The sequence below is a fragment of the Eucalyptus grandis genome, chromosome 1 (genome assembly GCF_016545825.1).
Source record: "Eucalyptus grandis isolate ANBG69807.140 chromosome 1, ASM1654582v1, whole genome shotgun sequence".
Lineage (NCBI taxonomy): Eukaryota > Viridiplantae > Streptophyta > Magnoliopsida > Myrtales > Myrtaceae > Eucalyptus > Eucalyptus grandis.
In genome coordinates this window covers 48,618,659-48,630,781 of record NC_052612.1, presented here as the reverse complement: position 1 = coordinate 48,630,781, position 12,123 = coordinate 48,618,659, and the positions used below count along the sequence as shown (strand labels likewise).

General features: G+C 44.9%; 3 protein-coding genes across 3 annotated transcripts; 2 read left to right on the top strand and 1 right to left on the bottom strand.

Annotated features, from left to right (window-relative positions):
• The first annotated feature begins 465 nt into the window (after positions 1-465).
• Positions 466-2,422, top strand: LOC104448165 (probable WRKY transcription factor 27). Its single transcript, XM_010061956.3, is given in 4 exon segments — positions 466-1,169; positions 1,264-1,377; positions 1,485-1,597; positions 1,600-2,422. Coding segments are annotated over 4 exon segments (1,194 nt in total). The 5' UTR covers positions 466-669; the 3' UTR covers positions 2,067-2,422.
• Positions 2,423-5,082: 2,660 nt separating this feature from the next.
• On the top strand, positions 5,083-7,013 carry LOC104448157 (probable NADH dehydrogenase [ubiquinone] 1 alpha subcomplex subunit 5, mitochondrial). Its single transcript, XM_010061944.3, has 2 exons — positions 5,083-5,491; positions 6,494-7,013. The coding sequence occupies exons 1-2, from the start codon at positions 5,179-5,181 to the stop codon at positions 6,688-6,690; spliced, it is 510 nt and encodes a 169-aa protein (XP_010060246.1). The 5' UTR covers positions 5,083-5,178; the 3' UTR covers positions 6,691-7,013.
• Positions 7,014-7,397: 384 nt separating this feature from the next.
• Positions 7,398-10,633, bottom strand: LOC104448148 (pentatricopeptide repeat-containing protein At5g52850, chloroplastic). Its single transcript, XM_010061934.3, has one exon. The coding sequence runs from the start codon at positions 10,322-10,324 to the stop codon at positions 7,988-7,990; it is 2,337 nt and encodes a 778-aa protein (XP_010060236.2). The 5' UTR covers positions 10,325-10,633; the 3' UTR covers positions 7,398-7,987.
• Positions 10,634-12,123: the final 1,490 nt, after the last annotated feature.

Below are 12,123 nucleotides of genomic sequence, written 5' to 3'. Positions count from 1 at the left end.
GAGAGAGAGAGGGGAGTTCCAATGAGAGCTCGAGTACGGAAATTAGTGAGTCGCCACGGATTCTTCTGCCAAGACCGAGACGAGAGCATCTTTTCTCTGTTCCTTTTTTCATTTTTTTTTTTTTTTTTTTTTTTTTTGGAGGAGAGGGGGAGCATCGGAGCCTTCCATTCCCACACTCGGCAATTTGCGCTGTCTCCATTTTGACATTTCGCAAAGTCAATGTAAAAGCCACTTTTGGACACTACACAAACACCCAGAAACCACCCACCCACACACACCCCCACCCTCCTGGTGGTCCCCACCGGAACCCCCCAAAAGAAAGAAAAAAATGGAGAAAAAATCGAAAAGACGAAAACACCCCTGCCCCTCCTCCCCTCCTCCCTCCTCTCCCTCTCCCTTTCCGTGTCCTTTCCCTCGCGTATAAATAAATTAACAATTTTTACCAAGTCAAGTGCTCCACCTATTTTCCCCGCCCCCTCCTCACTCGTTCTCTCTCCACCGTTCCTTGCCTTCTGTCCAAAAGTCAGCGCCGTCCTGTGCCTCCCTCCCCCGCCATTCCAATCGCCCAATTGCATGAACCAGAGCAGCAGGAAGAAGCATTGCACCCAGAAAGCGGAACCCTAGTTCAGACACCAGGCTGTCCCCAGGCCGTCATTCTTTTTTCCCTGAATGGCCGAAGACTGGGATCTGAGCGCCCTGGTCAGGAGCTGCTCCTCCTCCTCCGCCGCCTCCGCCTCCTCCGCCGCGGCGGCCCCGCCGGAAGGCGAGAACCCGCTGGCTTGCTTGGCCTCGTTGACTTTCGAGGACGACGACAAGGACCCGTTTGGCTTCCCCAACCTTGCCGCGCCCCGGAATGGAGCTCTCGATGAGCTCCGAGAACTGTACAGACCCTTTTACCCCGACGCCGACCGTTCCCTCTCCCGCGCTTCCGATTTCGCGCCCGCTTGTGGCTCCCGCGCGCCGGTCTCGCCGAAGGCCACCGCCGTCCCCCGCTTCGACCGCGTTTCCTCGGCTCCCGCCATTGGAGCCCTCCAAGCTCCTCAGCAGCAGCCGCAACGGGCGGCGCGACACCAGGGCCTTGACTGGAAAGTGCTTCCCGCTCAGCAGCCTGTTTCTTCTCCATTCCCTCTGCCCGCCATGCAGGCTCAGACACCAAGATCCAGAAAAAGGTAACAGCTTCCGCGTATCGCCGAACAGTTCCACCGAATCATCAGAAGAGATTTCTAATTTCCTTTTTCTCTTGCTTCTTTTTTCCTGTGGCAGGAAGAGCCAGCAGAAGAAGTCGGTTTGCCATGTGACGGCGGAGAATCTGTCGTCCGATCCATGGGCTTGGCGTAAATACGGTCAAAAACCCATCAAAGGCTCTCCATTCCCGAGGTCCACAACGATTCCTTGAACTTTCGCTCCTTTGATGGAGTTCACACAACTCGTCAGTCACAGTCTCATTCGTTCTTTTTTTATTTTGAATGAAAAATGATGAGCAGGAACTACTACAGATGCAGTAGCTCCAAAGGTTGTTCGGCGAGGAAGCAAGTGGAGCGGAGCAACGCCGACCCGAACATCTTCGTCATCACCTATACGGGCGACCACACCCACCCCGTCCCACCCACCGCAACTCCCTCGCCGGCAGCACCCGCAACAAGTACAGCACCTCCTCCTCCCTCCAGAAACCCGACTCGATCTGCCCGGCCCATTCCGCTCCCGCCGCCCCGTGCTCCACCTCCTCCAACGCCGCCAGCCTCTCCCCGACGACCCCCCTGACAGCTCCGATCGACGAGGACGTGGCCCATCCCTGCGCTCTCCTGACGAGCGAGGACCTGGGCATGGACAAGGACAGCGAGGACTTGGTCGGAGACTATGAAGACAACGACGACCGCCCGGAGGAGGAGGAAGGCGAGGACGACCTGCTGATTCCCAACGTGGCGGCCATGAGCGAGGAGATCTTCATGGGGTTCCGCGAGCTCGGCCAGAGCCCGGCTTCCGGAGACAACTTCTCGTCGGGTCCCGGCCGGGCGGACTTCACCCGGTTCAGCTCCGCCGCTGCCGGCGCTGGCGGGGGCCCTTGAACCGCCCGGAAAAAAAAAAAAAAAAAGTCCAAGGCTTGACGTGGATATACATAGACAGAGTTGGATCGTTTCGTATATGAAAGCTCTCTCTTTTCTTTTTTCTTTCTTGACAAGATCTTCGTCCACCACCGCCAGTTAGGTACAGAAAGCGATTAGATGGGAAGAATCTCTCTTCCGTCCGTCCCCATATCCAGGGTTCTCTCCTCTCTCTTTCACCTGTTTTTGCGCCTGTCTTTTCTTCTTTTTCAAATCTTTCGCCTTCGAGTCTTTACCTTCAGTTTTGTATGTACAGCAACAATTCTAGGATGTCCATGATCTCCCGTGCGTGGAATATCAAAGTGAACTTGAGTTTAGCAGCTTGCTTCTTCAGACCTCTCTCTCTCTCTCTCACATCTTTCTTCCACCGTCTGTCCATTTTTCTCGATGCTTGGTTGGTGGGCTTATCGTGTTCATCTTGTGCACTCTTTCGTCACTAGCTTCCCCTTTCTTGACCTTTTCGTGATGCCACCACCTTCTTCTTTTGGGGTTTTGGCCGATTCGATTCCTCCTCTGCATAATACCCGACGTCATATATCTTTCATATGCATATCGAATCACCCATCCAGCGCATGCTGCTAGAGAATCAATCGACCCACAGCATGTAAAACTACAAAGAAATTCGCTTTGATGAGATCACAAACTTACATATGTTCGTGCTTTTTTTTTTATGCTAGGTGTTCGTCTGTAAATATTCAGTCAGTGAATGATGTCTCTCAAAAAGTTTCCATTTATTTTTACTTCTTCTTTTTTTAATTTCTATCGAATATGTGTGTAAGTATCATCGCATGATTGCATATGATCATTCTCGGTTACTTTTTATTATTCTCATCTCGATAAGTTTTAAGGTTCATATCATTGAAAGGCACGATTGCTCCATGTAAAAAACATAAGGGATTCATCATCATCTGGAGGAGGGTCAACTGGAGCTGAAGATGGAGAAATTTTAAGTAAATAAAGAAAATTAAAGAAAAATCGAGTTTATATTTCTTTAGAAAAAAAAAAGTTCTAAACGGATATATAGAGGGAAAGGCAAGTGGGTGCATGACAGTTGTCGGTTCCCTGTAAGGGAGGCTGGAGAGCGTGACCGGCTCCGCTCCAGTCGCCTTTATCACGAGACAAACGCAAGATCCCTTTTTGTCTTTTCACACGCTCACGCTAATGCCCCATTTTATTTAAATTTATTTAAATTCATTAAATTATTTTTCTCCGGTCAAATATTTCTTATTCTTATTTAGACTAGCCGGTCAAACCTATTTTATTCATCCATTTCTTTATGCTTATCTCCTCACCGGTCTGAACGGGGGAGAAATAATATATGGAAAAAACAAATGTATCTCTGTAAATTGCCATTAGAATAATCATTTTCCATGATGACAATAATGATGGGCTTCTATAATCAAATGGGGCTGTTGATATCAAGGCGAGCATCCTCGAAAACATGCATCGCCCATATGAGGTTGTATGGAATCTCATGATGGAAATTCGCAAATGCAAGTTGATGATGATTTAATCTTATTTTATGTAAGGAATTCAATTATGTCTTTTGCTTTCTTCGGAGATCTTGTCTCGATTGCTAATAACTTTTCAAGCTTGGAATTGTTGCAGCTAATATCAATCACCCACAAAATAAATGAAAAAATTAATTATGTATGACCTCTTTTCTCTTCTTATTTCTTTTGGATAATTTCCATCTAAAAGAACTTCAAAAGCTTCGGTCCACATTTGGATTTCTTCAGCGAACAAATCCCCAAAATAAAAAAAAAAATCAGCCTAGAGAGTGACAAACAATCTCCAAAATATATTTTATATATATGTTTTTGTGTTTATTTAATGGGTTGTACGGCAGCTTGTGGAGCGTATTTTAATGATAAAAAAATAGATGGACGGCATGGATGTTGCTTTCAAGTAACAAAATTAATATACGACTATAGACAAGAAGAAAAGAATCGGGAACGATCTATCACGGACCGTGAAAATTAATATTCAAATCAGCTTGTATATGAAACAATTATATACAAAAAAGACGTGCAAGGCCATGCTTTACAACATTGGGCGTACCTTTCGTGGATGGGCCGGGCCGAGCCGGGTCAATCTTGGACCGATTTCGTGATCTTGCGCGCTTTTTCGCCCCGGAGAAGAGGAGGGGGGGTGGGCAGCGAAACATGAGGTCCGGCTTGGCCCATGAGAACTATCGTGCGTGCTCAAATTTCTCTGAATGGAGACGGGCGACATTGGATTTAGCAAAAATGGCATGGAGAAGAAAAGATCCACGACCACTTTTCTCGTGAATTTTTTGTCAAGAATTCCTATGAAAAGACCTTCTTTGCAAGCTTAAAGCGTAGATGTGGATCAGCAAACCTTAAAATTATAGCTCTGTCAAATTGAAACTCCTTGCCTCGACACCCTTTTTGTAGCCTTCGCATGACAATTTCATTCGCCGGAGGCATCTTGCTGCTCCATGACCATGGATATCTCCGAGCGACGACAAGCAGGTAGCTATGACTCTCCTTCCCTTCTGCCTCCTCCACCCCGAGGAAGCAAGACTCGTCCTTGAGCAGATCTTATACTCAATTGGGGTGAAAGTTTCGAGGAAAGAGTGGGAGTTCCGTTTAGTCTTGGTCGGTGACATTAAATCACACCAGACACGCGATTTACGCCGAAAACCCGAGTCAGACATCGGGTATTGTAGAGATTTTATCGCATCCTTGCCACGTGGTGTGCACGAAATTATTTACCTGGCATGAAAAGCATAGATTTTTGGTTTAAGGAGATGATTTTTTACTCAAGCTAGATTATTCATACGCACTAATTACCACATTAAAGAGAGAACACATTCATCATTCAATTGGCAAGAAACTAGACGCAAGGGCCCATAAATAAAGCCCGCGCATTTGATTTTCGGCCCATTTAATCGAACTTGGGCCCTGCCAATCGGAGCCCAAGAATCCACTTCGCGGACGCAGCTTCAGTGCCTCCTCCATTTTTCCTGAAGCTCGAACCAGCTGCTGAGAGAGAGAGAGAGAGAGAGAGAGTGATCGATCCAGTGCCTTGCGAAGCTACGCCGGCGGCAGAGATGTTTCTGCGAGCGATCGGACGGCCGCTGATGGCCAAGGTGAAGCAGACGACGGGGATCGTGGGGCTGGACGTGGTCCCGAACGCGAGGGAGGTGCTGATCGAGCTGTACAGCAAAACCCTAAAGGAGATCCAGGCGGTCCCCGAGGACGAGGGATACCGGAAGGCGGTGGAGAGCTTCACGAGGCACCGGTTGAAGGTGTGCCGGGAGGAGGAGGACTGGGAGGCGATCGAGAAGCGGCTCGGGTGCGGCCAGGTGGAGGAGCTCGTCGAGGAGGCGCGCGACGAGCTCACCCTCATCTCCAAAATGATCGGTCCGTTGATTCGAAAACCGCTTTTGATTGCATTGTGTTGTGTCGACCGGTTCTGGTGGTGCACTGGTATTCCGATGGATGGATGGATGGGGGTGAATTGGTTTGCGTTGTCGAAGCGGTTTTGTGTCAGTCATTTACATGTTCTTATATATGCTCATTTAGATTATGCATAATCTACTAAGATAGATGAAGGATTAGTTTTGTGCATCCTTGGAATTGCGCTGCTAGGTTTCGCTATGATCGGTAGAGTGGTGTGTTGCCGATTTATTTAGCTATCGCGAGACAATGATGAAGTTTTTCTGATGAATCTGGAGCAAATGAGAATGAATGTCGTGGAAATTGGTAATTGAAAGCCTCCAATGAAGTGTTGGGCTTTAGGGACCTGAAGAACCTGATAGTTCCACCTCCCTTGAGATTGCATTAGTTGTGGTTCGGGAGGAAGTATGTGTCATTGGTTGAGATCGTCATATCCGTTCATATCTGTTATTTTAAGTCATATGTTTGGCAAACACCGTGTGCTGGTGAACGCTTTAGTGTAGGCTTTTGCTTCCAATGTAAGAGGATCATTGCACTAGGATTTTTTCACATATGGCTGCTTCTTGGATGAGCCTTGAAGGAAGTTGTCGCATTGCTCTCTCGACTTGATTAACCCTCCTGGTTGTGAGTACTCTATTGTATCAGTTGCAAGGCATCTTGACTTTAGTTTTGCAGGAAGCGGCAACTCTAGAGATAGTGCAATGCAATGAATCTTAGCATGGAAGCTCAATGAAAATGAATAGAACTCCCATTATCTTCATTGAGTCTGTTGAGTTCTTAGTATCTCTTCAGGAGAGTTGAAATTTCAAAAGTCCTGGGTTGTTAGTTACTGTTTAGTGTATAACCAAACTCTCAGTTCTGTTTCACATTCTACTGATGTGTTTCCTGATGTCTAAGATGAAGAATGTTAGGAAGAGAAACGTTCATGCATAAACAGTGCTTATCGTGGACATTGTGATTTTGCAGAGTGGGATCCGTGGGGTGTCCCTGATGATTATGAGTGTGAGGTTATTGAGAATGATGCTCCTATTCCAAAGCATGTCCCCCAACACCGACCGGGGCCACTGCCTGAGGAGTTCTACAAGACGCTGGAGACTATTAGTATAGGCCAGAAGGAAAGTAAGCCTGAAGTGACCTCTGGCGAATCTCAGTCGAAGGCATGATGAGCTGCTGGCACTTGATATCTGACTGAATTGCAAAGGCTGAATGTGATTTCCATTTTCTCTTTGATGTGTTATTCTGTAATAAGCCCTTCTTCTAGATGCACTAGTTTGCACCATGGGACTCATTTTGGAGCATTCAGCATGTAATCTCAAGGTTTTTCAATTGATTTCTGTGCCATGGGAGGGATTTAAGCTTTGTTTCATACTCAGTGAAAAATGAGATTTTCATAATGTGTTCCTCATTTTCTTGGAGAAAACTACATGTGTGACAGAAAGGAACTGTCTCTCCACTAGCAAGAATATATTTTGTTCTTTGATTGTGGCGAAAGTTGTCAATCAGCCTGTCATAGTCTTTCTATCTGAGTGGCGAGAGAAGATAAAACATGTTGTTAGTTTTGAAATTTTACTTGGCCTTGATTAATGAGAAGGGTAAAAGATATCCTGACACTATCTTTTCCTTTTGGAACAAAATATGTTCTGCCTCCGTTCCAAAAGTCTACATCTTTCCTTTTCCTGCTGATGAAGCTAGGAAGAGCCTATGCATGCTACTGCGAGAAGACGTATTGTAAAATGAAATGGTACCAGAGCAATATGATAACGTCTTCCTCTTAATCTGAGACTTCAAGGATATGGAATTAGAGTGCATCTTCACTCATTGCATGAGAAAGAAATAAGCCTGATGGATCAGATAAAATGTATGGTAGGCGTAATGGGAACTTTCTTTGCATTTTATTCTGAGGGAACTCTACATCCACTAAGCATACTGATCATCACTGATCGGTAAATGCCATAGGTTGTAATAATTCAAAATCAACAGACTCGAATTTGAGACTCCCTTGCCCACGCGTGCATCATTGACTATTGTAGTCTGTGGATCTCAGCTCTGATACTCTGACGCTCCATACTCGGCCTGGCGCTTTCTGCATTTAAGATGGTTGGAGACTTAGGGAAAAATTGCTCCGTCTTGCATAAGTTTGACTAACCATGAAATGACCAAGTGATGAGTACTGTATGGTTAGATTTTCAGACATGACAGAAGCTTGAGGTGATTAGAAATTTCTTCACTGGTGGTCATTGCCGCAGATTAGACTTTTGTGATGCACTACATCTCCTGAGAACCTGAGGTCACATTGCCCATAATCTCACTAGACTGACCAGTCAAACAATTGAGCCGCTAACAGAAGTGAGATCTCTGAGCTCTGCAACAGGAGGTGGCTTAATCTCAGAAAAATCGCAATTATCCTTACAAATATATCATCCAAGAGGCAAGATCCAATCTGATGAACCTCCATAGATCTTACATCTGCATATTGAACCTATCTCCAGCAGAAGAGACATGTTGATTCAGCCGAGGGAAACTCCTCAAATCCAAATCTCTCATCATTTGGCGAGTCCCATCACCCAGGTCAGATCTGCCAGAAGCATCATACAGCTTTGCAAGTAAAAGATAGAATGTAAGATCAAATGGGTCGAGTTCCATTCCTTTTCTTGCCATCTCTTCACCCAAAGGTACATTCTTATGTAATCTACAGGCACTGAGCAACGTTTTGTAGATCATTGCATTTTGTTTTAAGGGCATGTTCTCTATCATATCTCTGGCTTCATCTAGACGCCCTGCTTGGCCTAGGAGATTGACCAGACAATTATAGTGATACAATTCTGGTGCTATTTCGTATGCTTCTTTAACAGAATGAAAATACTCTAGACCAAGATCAACCAAACGTCCACGACTGCAAGCAGAAAGCACTAACAAGAGTGTCACAGAATCGGGCTTGACTCCTGACAACCTCATATCTTCAAACATGGAGAAAGCAGGAGAAATATTCCCTGTCGATACCAATCCACTGATCAACCCATTCCAGGACACAGTATTTGGTTCAGGTATTTCTTCAAAAGTTTTGTGTGCATCTTTCATACACTGACATTTTGCATACAAATCAATTAGGGCATTTGAGACTGAAATCCATCTGCCAAGGCCTGATTTTACGGAATAACAGTGAAGTTGCCCCCCAGAAATCATTTCATTCATCCCTGCTGATGCAGACAAGAAACAGGCCAGACTAAATTCATCCATCATGACTTCTTCCTTTACCATATATCTAATCATTTTCAATGCCATACCATGATGACCCGCATGATTCATTCTTGTAGCCAAAGTTGTGTATGTGATGGTATCTCTGTGGTCCATCATGCTTAGAACACCCCATGCATCATCAAACAATTCCAGTCCGGCATAAGCATCAACAAGTGCATTGTCAACTGTTATGTCATGGTCTGCCTTACTTTTGATTATAAACCCATGAAGCTGCATAGCATGAGTAGGATATTCTGTCGTACCACAAGCCCTAAGAATGCTAGAGAGAGTGAAGGAATTTGGCTCAACTCCAGCTTCTCGCATTTCCTGGAAGAACTGGAAAGATTCCCTTAAATAGTTATGTGCAGCAAGACCAGCAATCAAGGTGGTCCAAGAGATGACATTTGGTGAGTATATGTATCTAAATACTTGAAAGGCATTTTCCACTGTACATGAGCATTTCATATACATGTCTATAAGTGCGTTTCCAGCAGATACGTCTTTATCCAGGCCAACTAAGATTACCCTTGAGTGGAGCTGCTGTCCCAGTTCCAGCGACAGAATTGATGTGCAAGCAGTCAAGAGGCTCGAGTATGTAAAATTATTTGCTGCAACCCCAGATACTTCCATCAGAAGAAACGCCTTGATGGCCTCCCTGACTTTTGAACTCTGCACATATCCAGAAATGATTGTAGTCCATAAGAATACATCAAAATCCGGCGTTAGAGAGAAGATCTTGATGGCATCTTCCATCATGTGAAATCTTGAGTACATGTCCACTAAAGCTGTCTTCAATATCAAATTCAACTGAATTCCCCACATTATCAAATGGGCATGAATAAGCATTCCATATTTCAAACCAAGAAAGCTCGATGCAGCAAGAAGCTTAACAAACGTGTACTCATTTGGAGGAACCTTGGCCTCAACCATCCGAAGGTATAGATGTAATGCTAAGTTCCATTTCCGGTCTTCAAGGAATGACGATATCATTGTTGTCCAAGCAATTGCATCACTATTTTCCATATGCATAAGCATATTACAGGCTTGCTCTCTATAACCACATTTGTAGTATAGATCAATTAAATTACTACCAAGGATTGGATTTGACTCCATCCCCTTCTTTACAATATAAGTATGGATACTAGATCCACGGTCAAATTCTTCTAGCACAGAACACGACCGCAAAACACTTGAAAGAGTAAACTCATTTGGAGTCTGCCCTGACGTCAACATTGAATAAAATAACTGCAGGGCATTCTCATGATTCCCACTTTTAACATAAGCAGACAAAAGCCCCGTCCAAGACACCACGTCCCTCTGTGGCATTTCATCAAAAAACTGGCGTGCTTGCTCAAGACCGCAACATTTCGAATAAAGGCACAAGAGGTTGTTGTTCAAGTACAGATCATCCTCGAAGCCCAACTTGATAACTGGGCTGTGAACGCATATACCATCTCTAAGAGACCGTGAGTTGCAAAAAACCAATATCCGTGAGCAAATATCTCTGAAACGTGATGATGGGTTTTCACTGAAGAGTGCATATAGGGTCTGGCGTGACATGTTTCTCTCTCTAGCTATACGAACTATGAATGTCGGGAACTGAGACAGATGGCTTTAGAAATGGAACATAGCCACGAGATTGATGTTCTTCGAGATCAAGATACGATGTGTAAGGCGCTTCGATCATTCCATGGAAGATCTCCGACGATAGAACCCATGAAGCAACTCGAGAATGAGCTATCTATCTTCCGCATGGCGAGAAGTATTCGAAGACCTCATATTTCGACTTGTGGATATAATTCGTGCATCTCTCTGGCTCTGTACGTCGGGCCTCAACTAAAGTCAAGACGGAACGTCCGCAGTTGTCGAAGCAGGGGACGGCACTGTACTACAGGAGAAGCTATCATATGAGGGTAGCGTATTTACGGAATTGGATCCGGATTGAATTTAATATTTGTACTAAATTAATGAAATATTCTAGTGCTAAAAGACTTTGATTTTTTACAATTAAACTCAGTTTGTTTCGTAAAAAAATAAATTCCAAAATATTATTATCTTCGTTTCCGATGATTGAATGAATGGCTTAGGAAAATAATTGAACGGAAAATATTTTCGAATCAATTGAAATTCTAAAAATGATCTTCTTTAACAAATTGGATATAATTTTCCAAAATATAACTAGAAATTTGCACTTTTAGACTAGAAAATCTATGCTTGGGCATGGGAACCCAACGTTAGATTTTGGGTCCTTGACATCCAGTATCGAGTCCATACATGAGGCCCAAGTCTCCAGTGCCCACGCCTCAACTTGATGCCTTGGTGCCCAACTTGATGCCCAGCACTTGGGCCCTTGCTCACAAAGGTTGTGTTTGGGTCCCCAAAGCTCAAGCTCAAGTCCCTAACACTCGGGCACTCAAGCTCAAGTCCTTGGTGCTCGAGCAAGTGGTGCTTGAGCAAGTGTGAGGTTGAGGCTTGGGACCTTGGTGCTTGTGTCCAAAACCCTAGTGCTTATGCTTGGGTCCTCGATACTTGTGCCTAGGTCCTTGACGCTTGTGCCCGGGTCCATTGAGGCTACGCTCGGGACCCTAGTGCCAATGCTCGGATCTCCCATGCCAAAGCCTAGGACCATCAAGGCCAAAGCTTGGGGCTTCGATGCCCATGATTAGGTCCATCGAGGTCATGTTTAAGACCTTGGCGTTCACGTCTCAATCTATCAAGGCCAGACCGGGGACCTAAAGCTCATGGTAGGTCCTTTGAGGCCATGCTTAGGTCTTTGGTATTTGTGCTCAAGGTCTCAGTGCCTAGGACCCCAATGTCTACATATAAGTCCATTGAGGTTGGACCCAGAACCCTGGTATCAGGCCCAAGCCTAGCCTCAATGGACTTTGAGAACCCAAGCATAGGCACTGGGGATTCAAGCATGGGCACTAGGTCCTTGACCCAGCCTCTTTACCCAAGCCAAGGCACCAAAGAGTTGGGCACCGGCACAAGGTTCTTGGGCTTTGAACTTAGGTGTCCTTGCTCATGTCCTTGACACTTGGATCGAGGTCCATCAAGGCCAAATGGAGGACCCTGGTGCCTTAACCCGATTCCCTGGTTGTTCATGCGTGAGGCACTAATGTGCAAATAGTGTATGACTATTTAGGAAAATTAAATCAAATTTTTTTATTAAATGACCAAAAAAATTTCCTTTTTCATTTTCATGTTTCAGCCAAATATCGAATAATATCATTATCTTTTTGGAAATTGACTTTTGAAAAGCATTTTTTTAGAAATATCACTTTTCCTGCGAAGTAAATGGAGTCTTATGGAACTTCTCAATTGTGGATCGTCTACTTTATGAATTATCATCATCCATC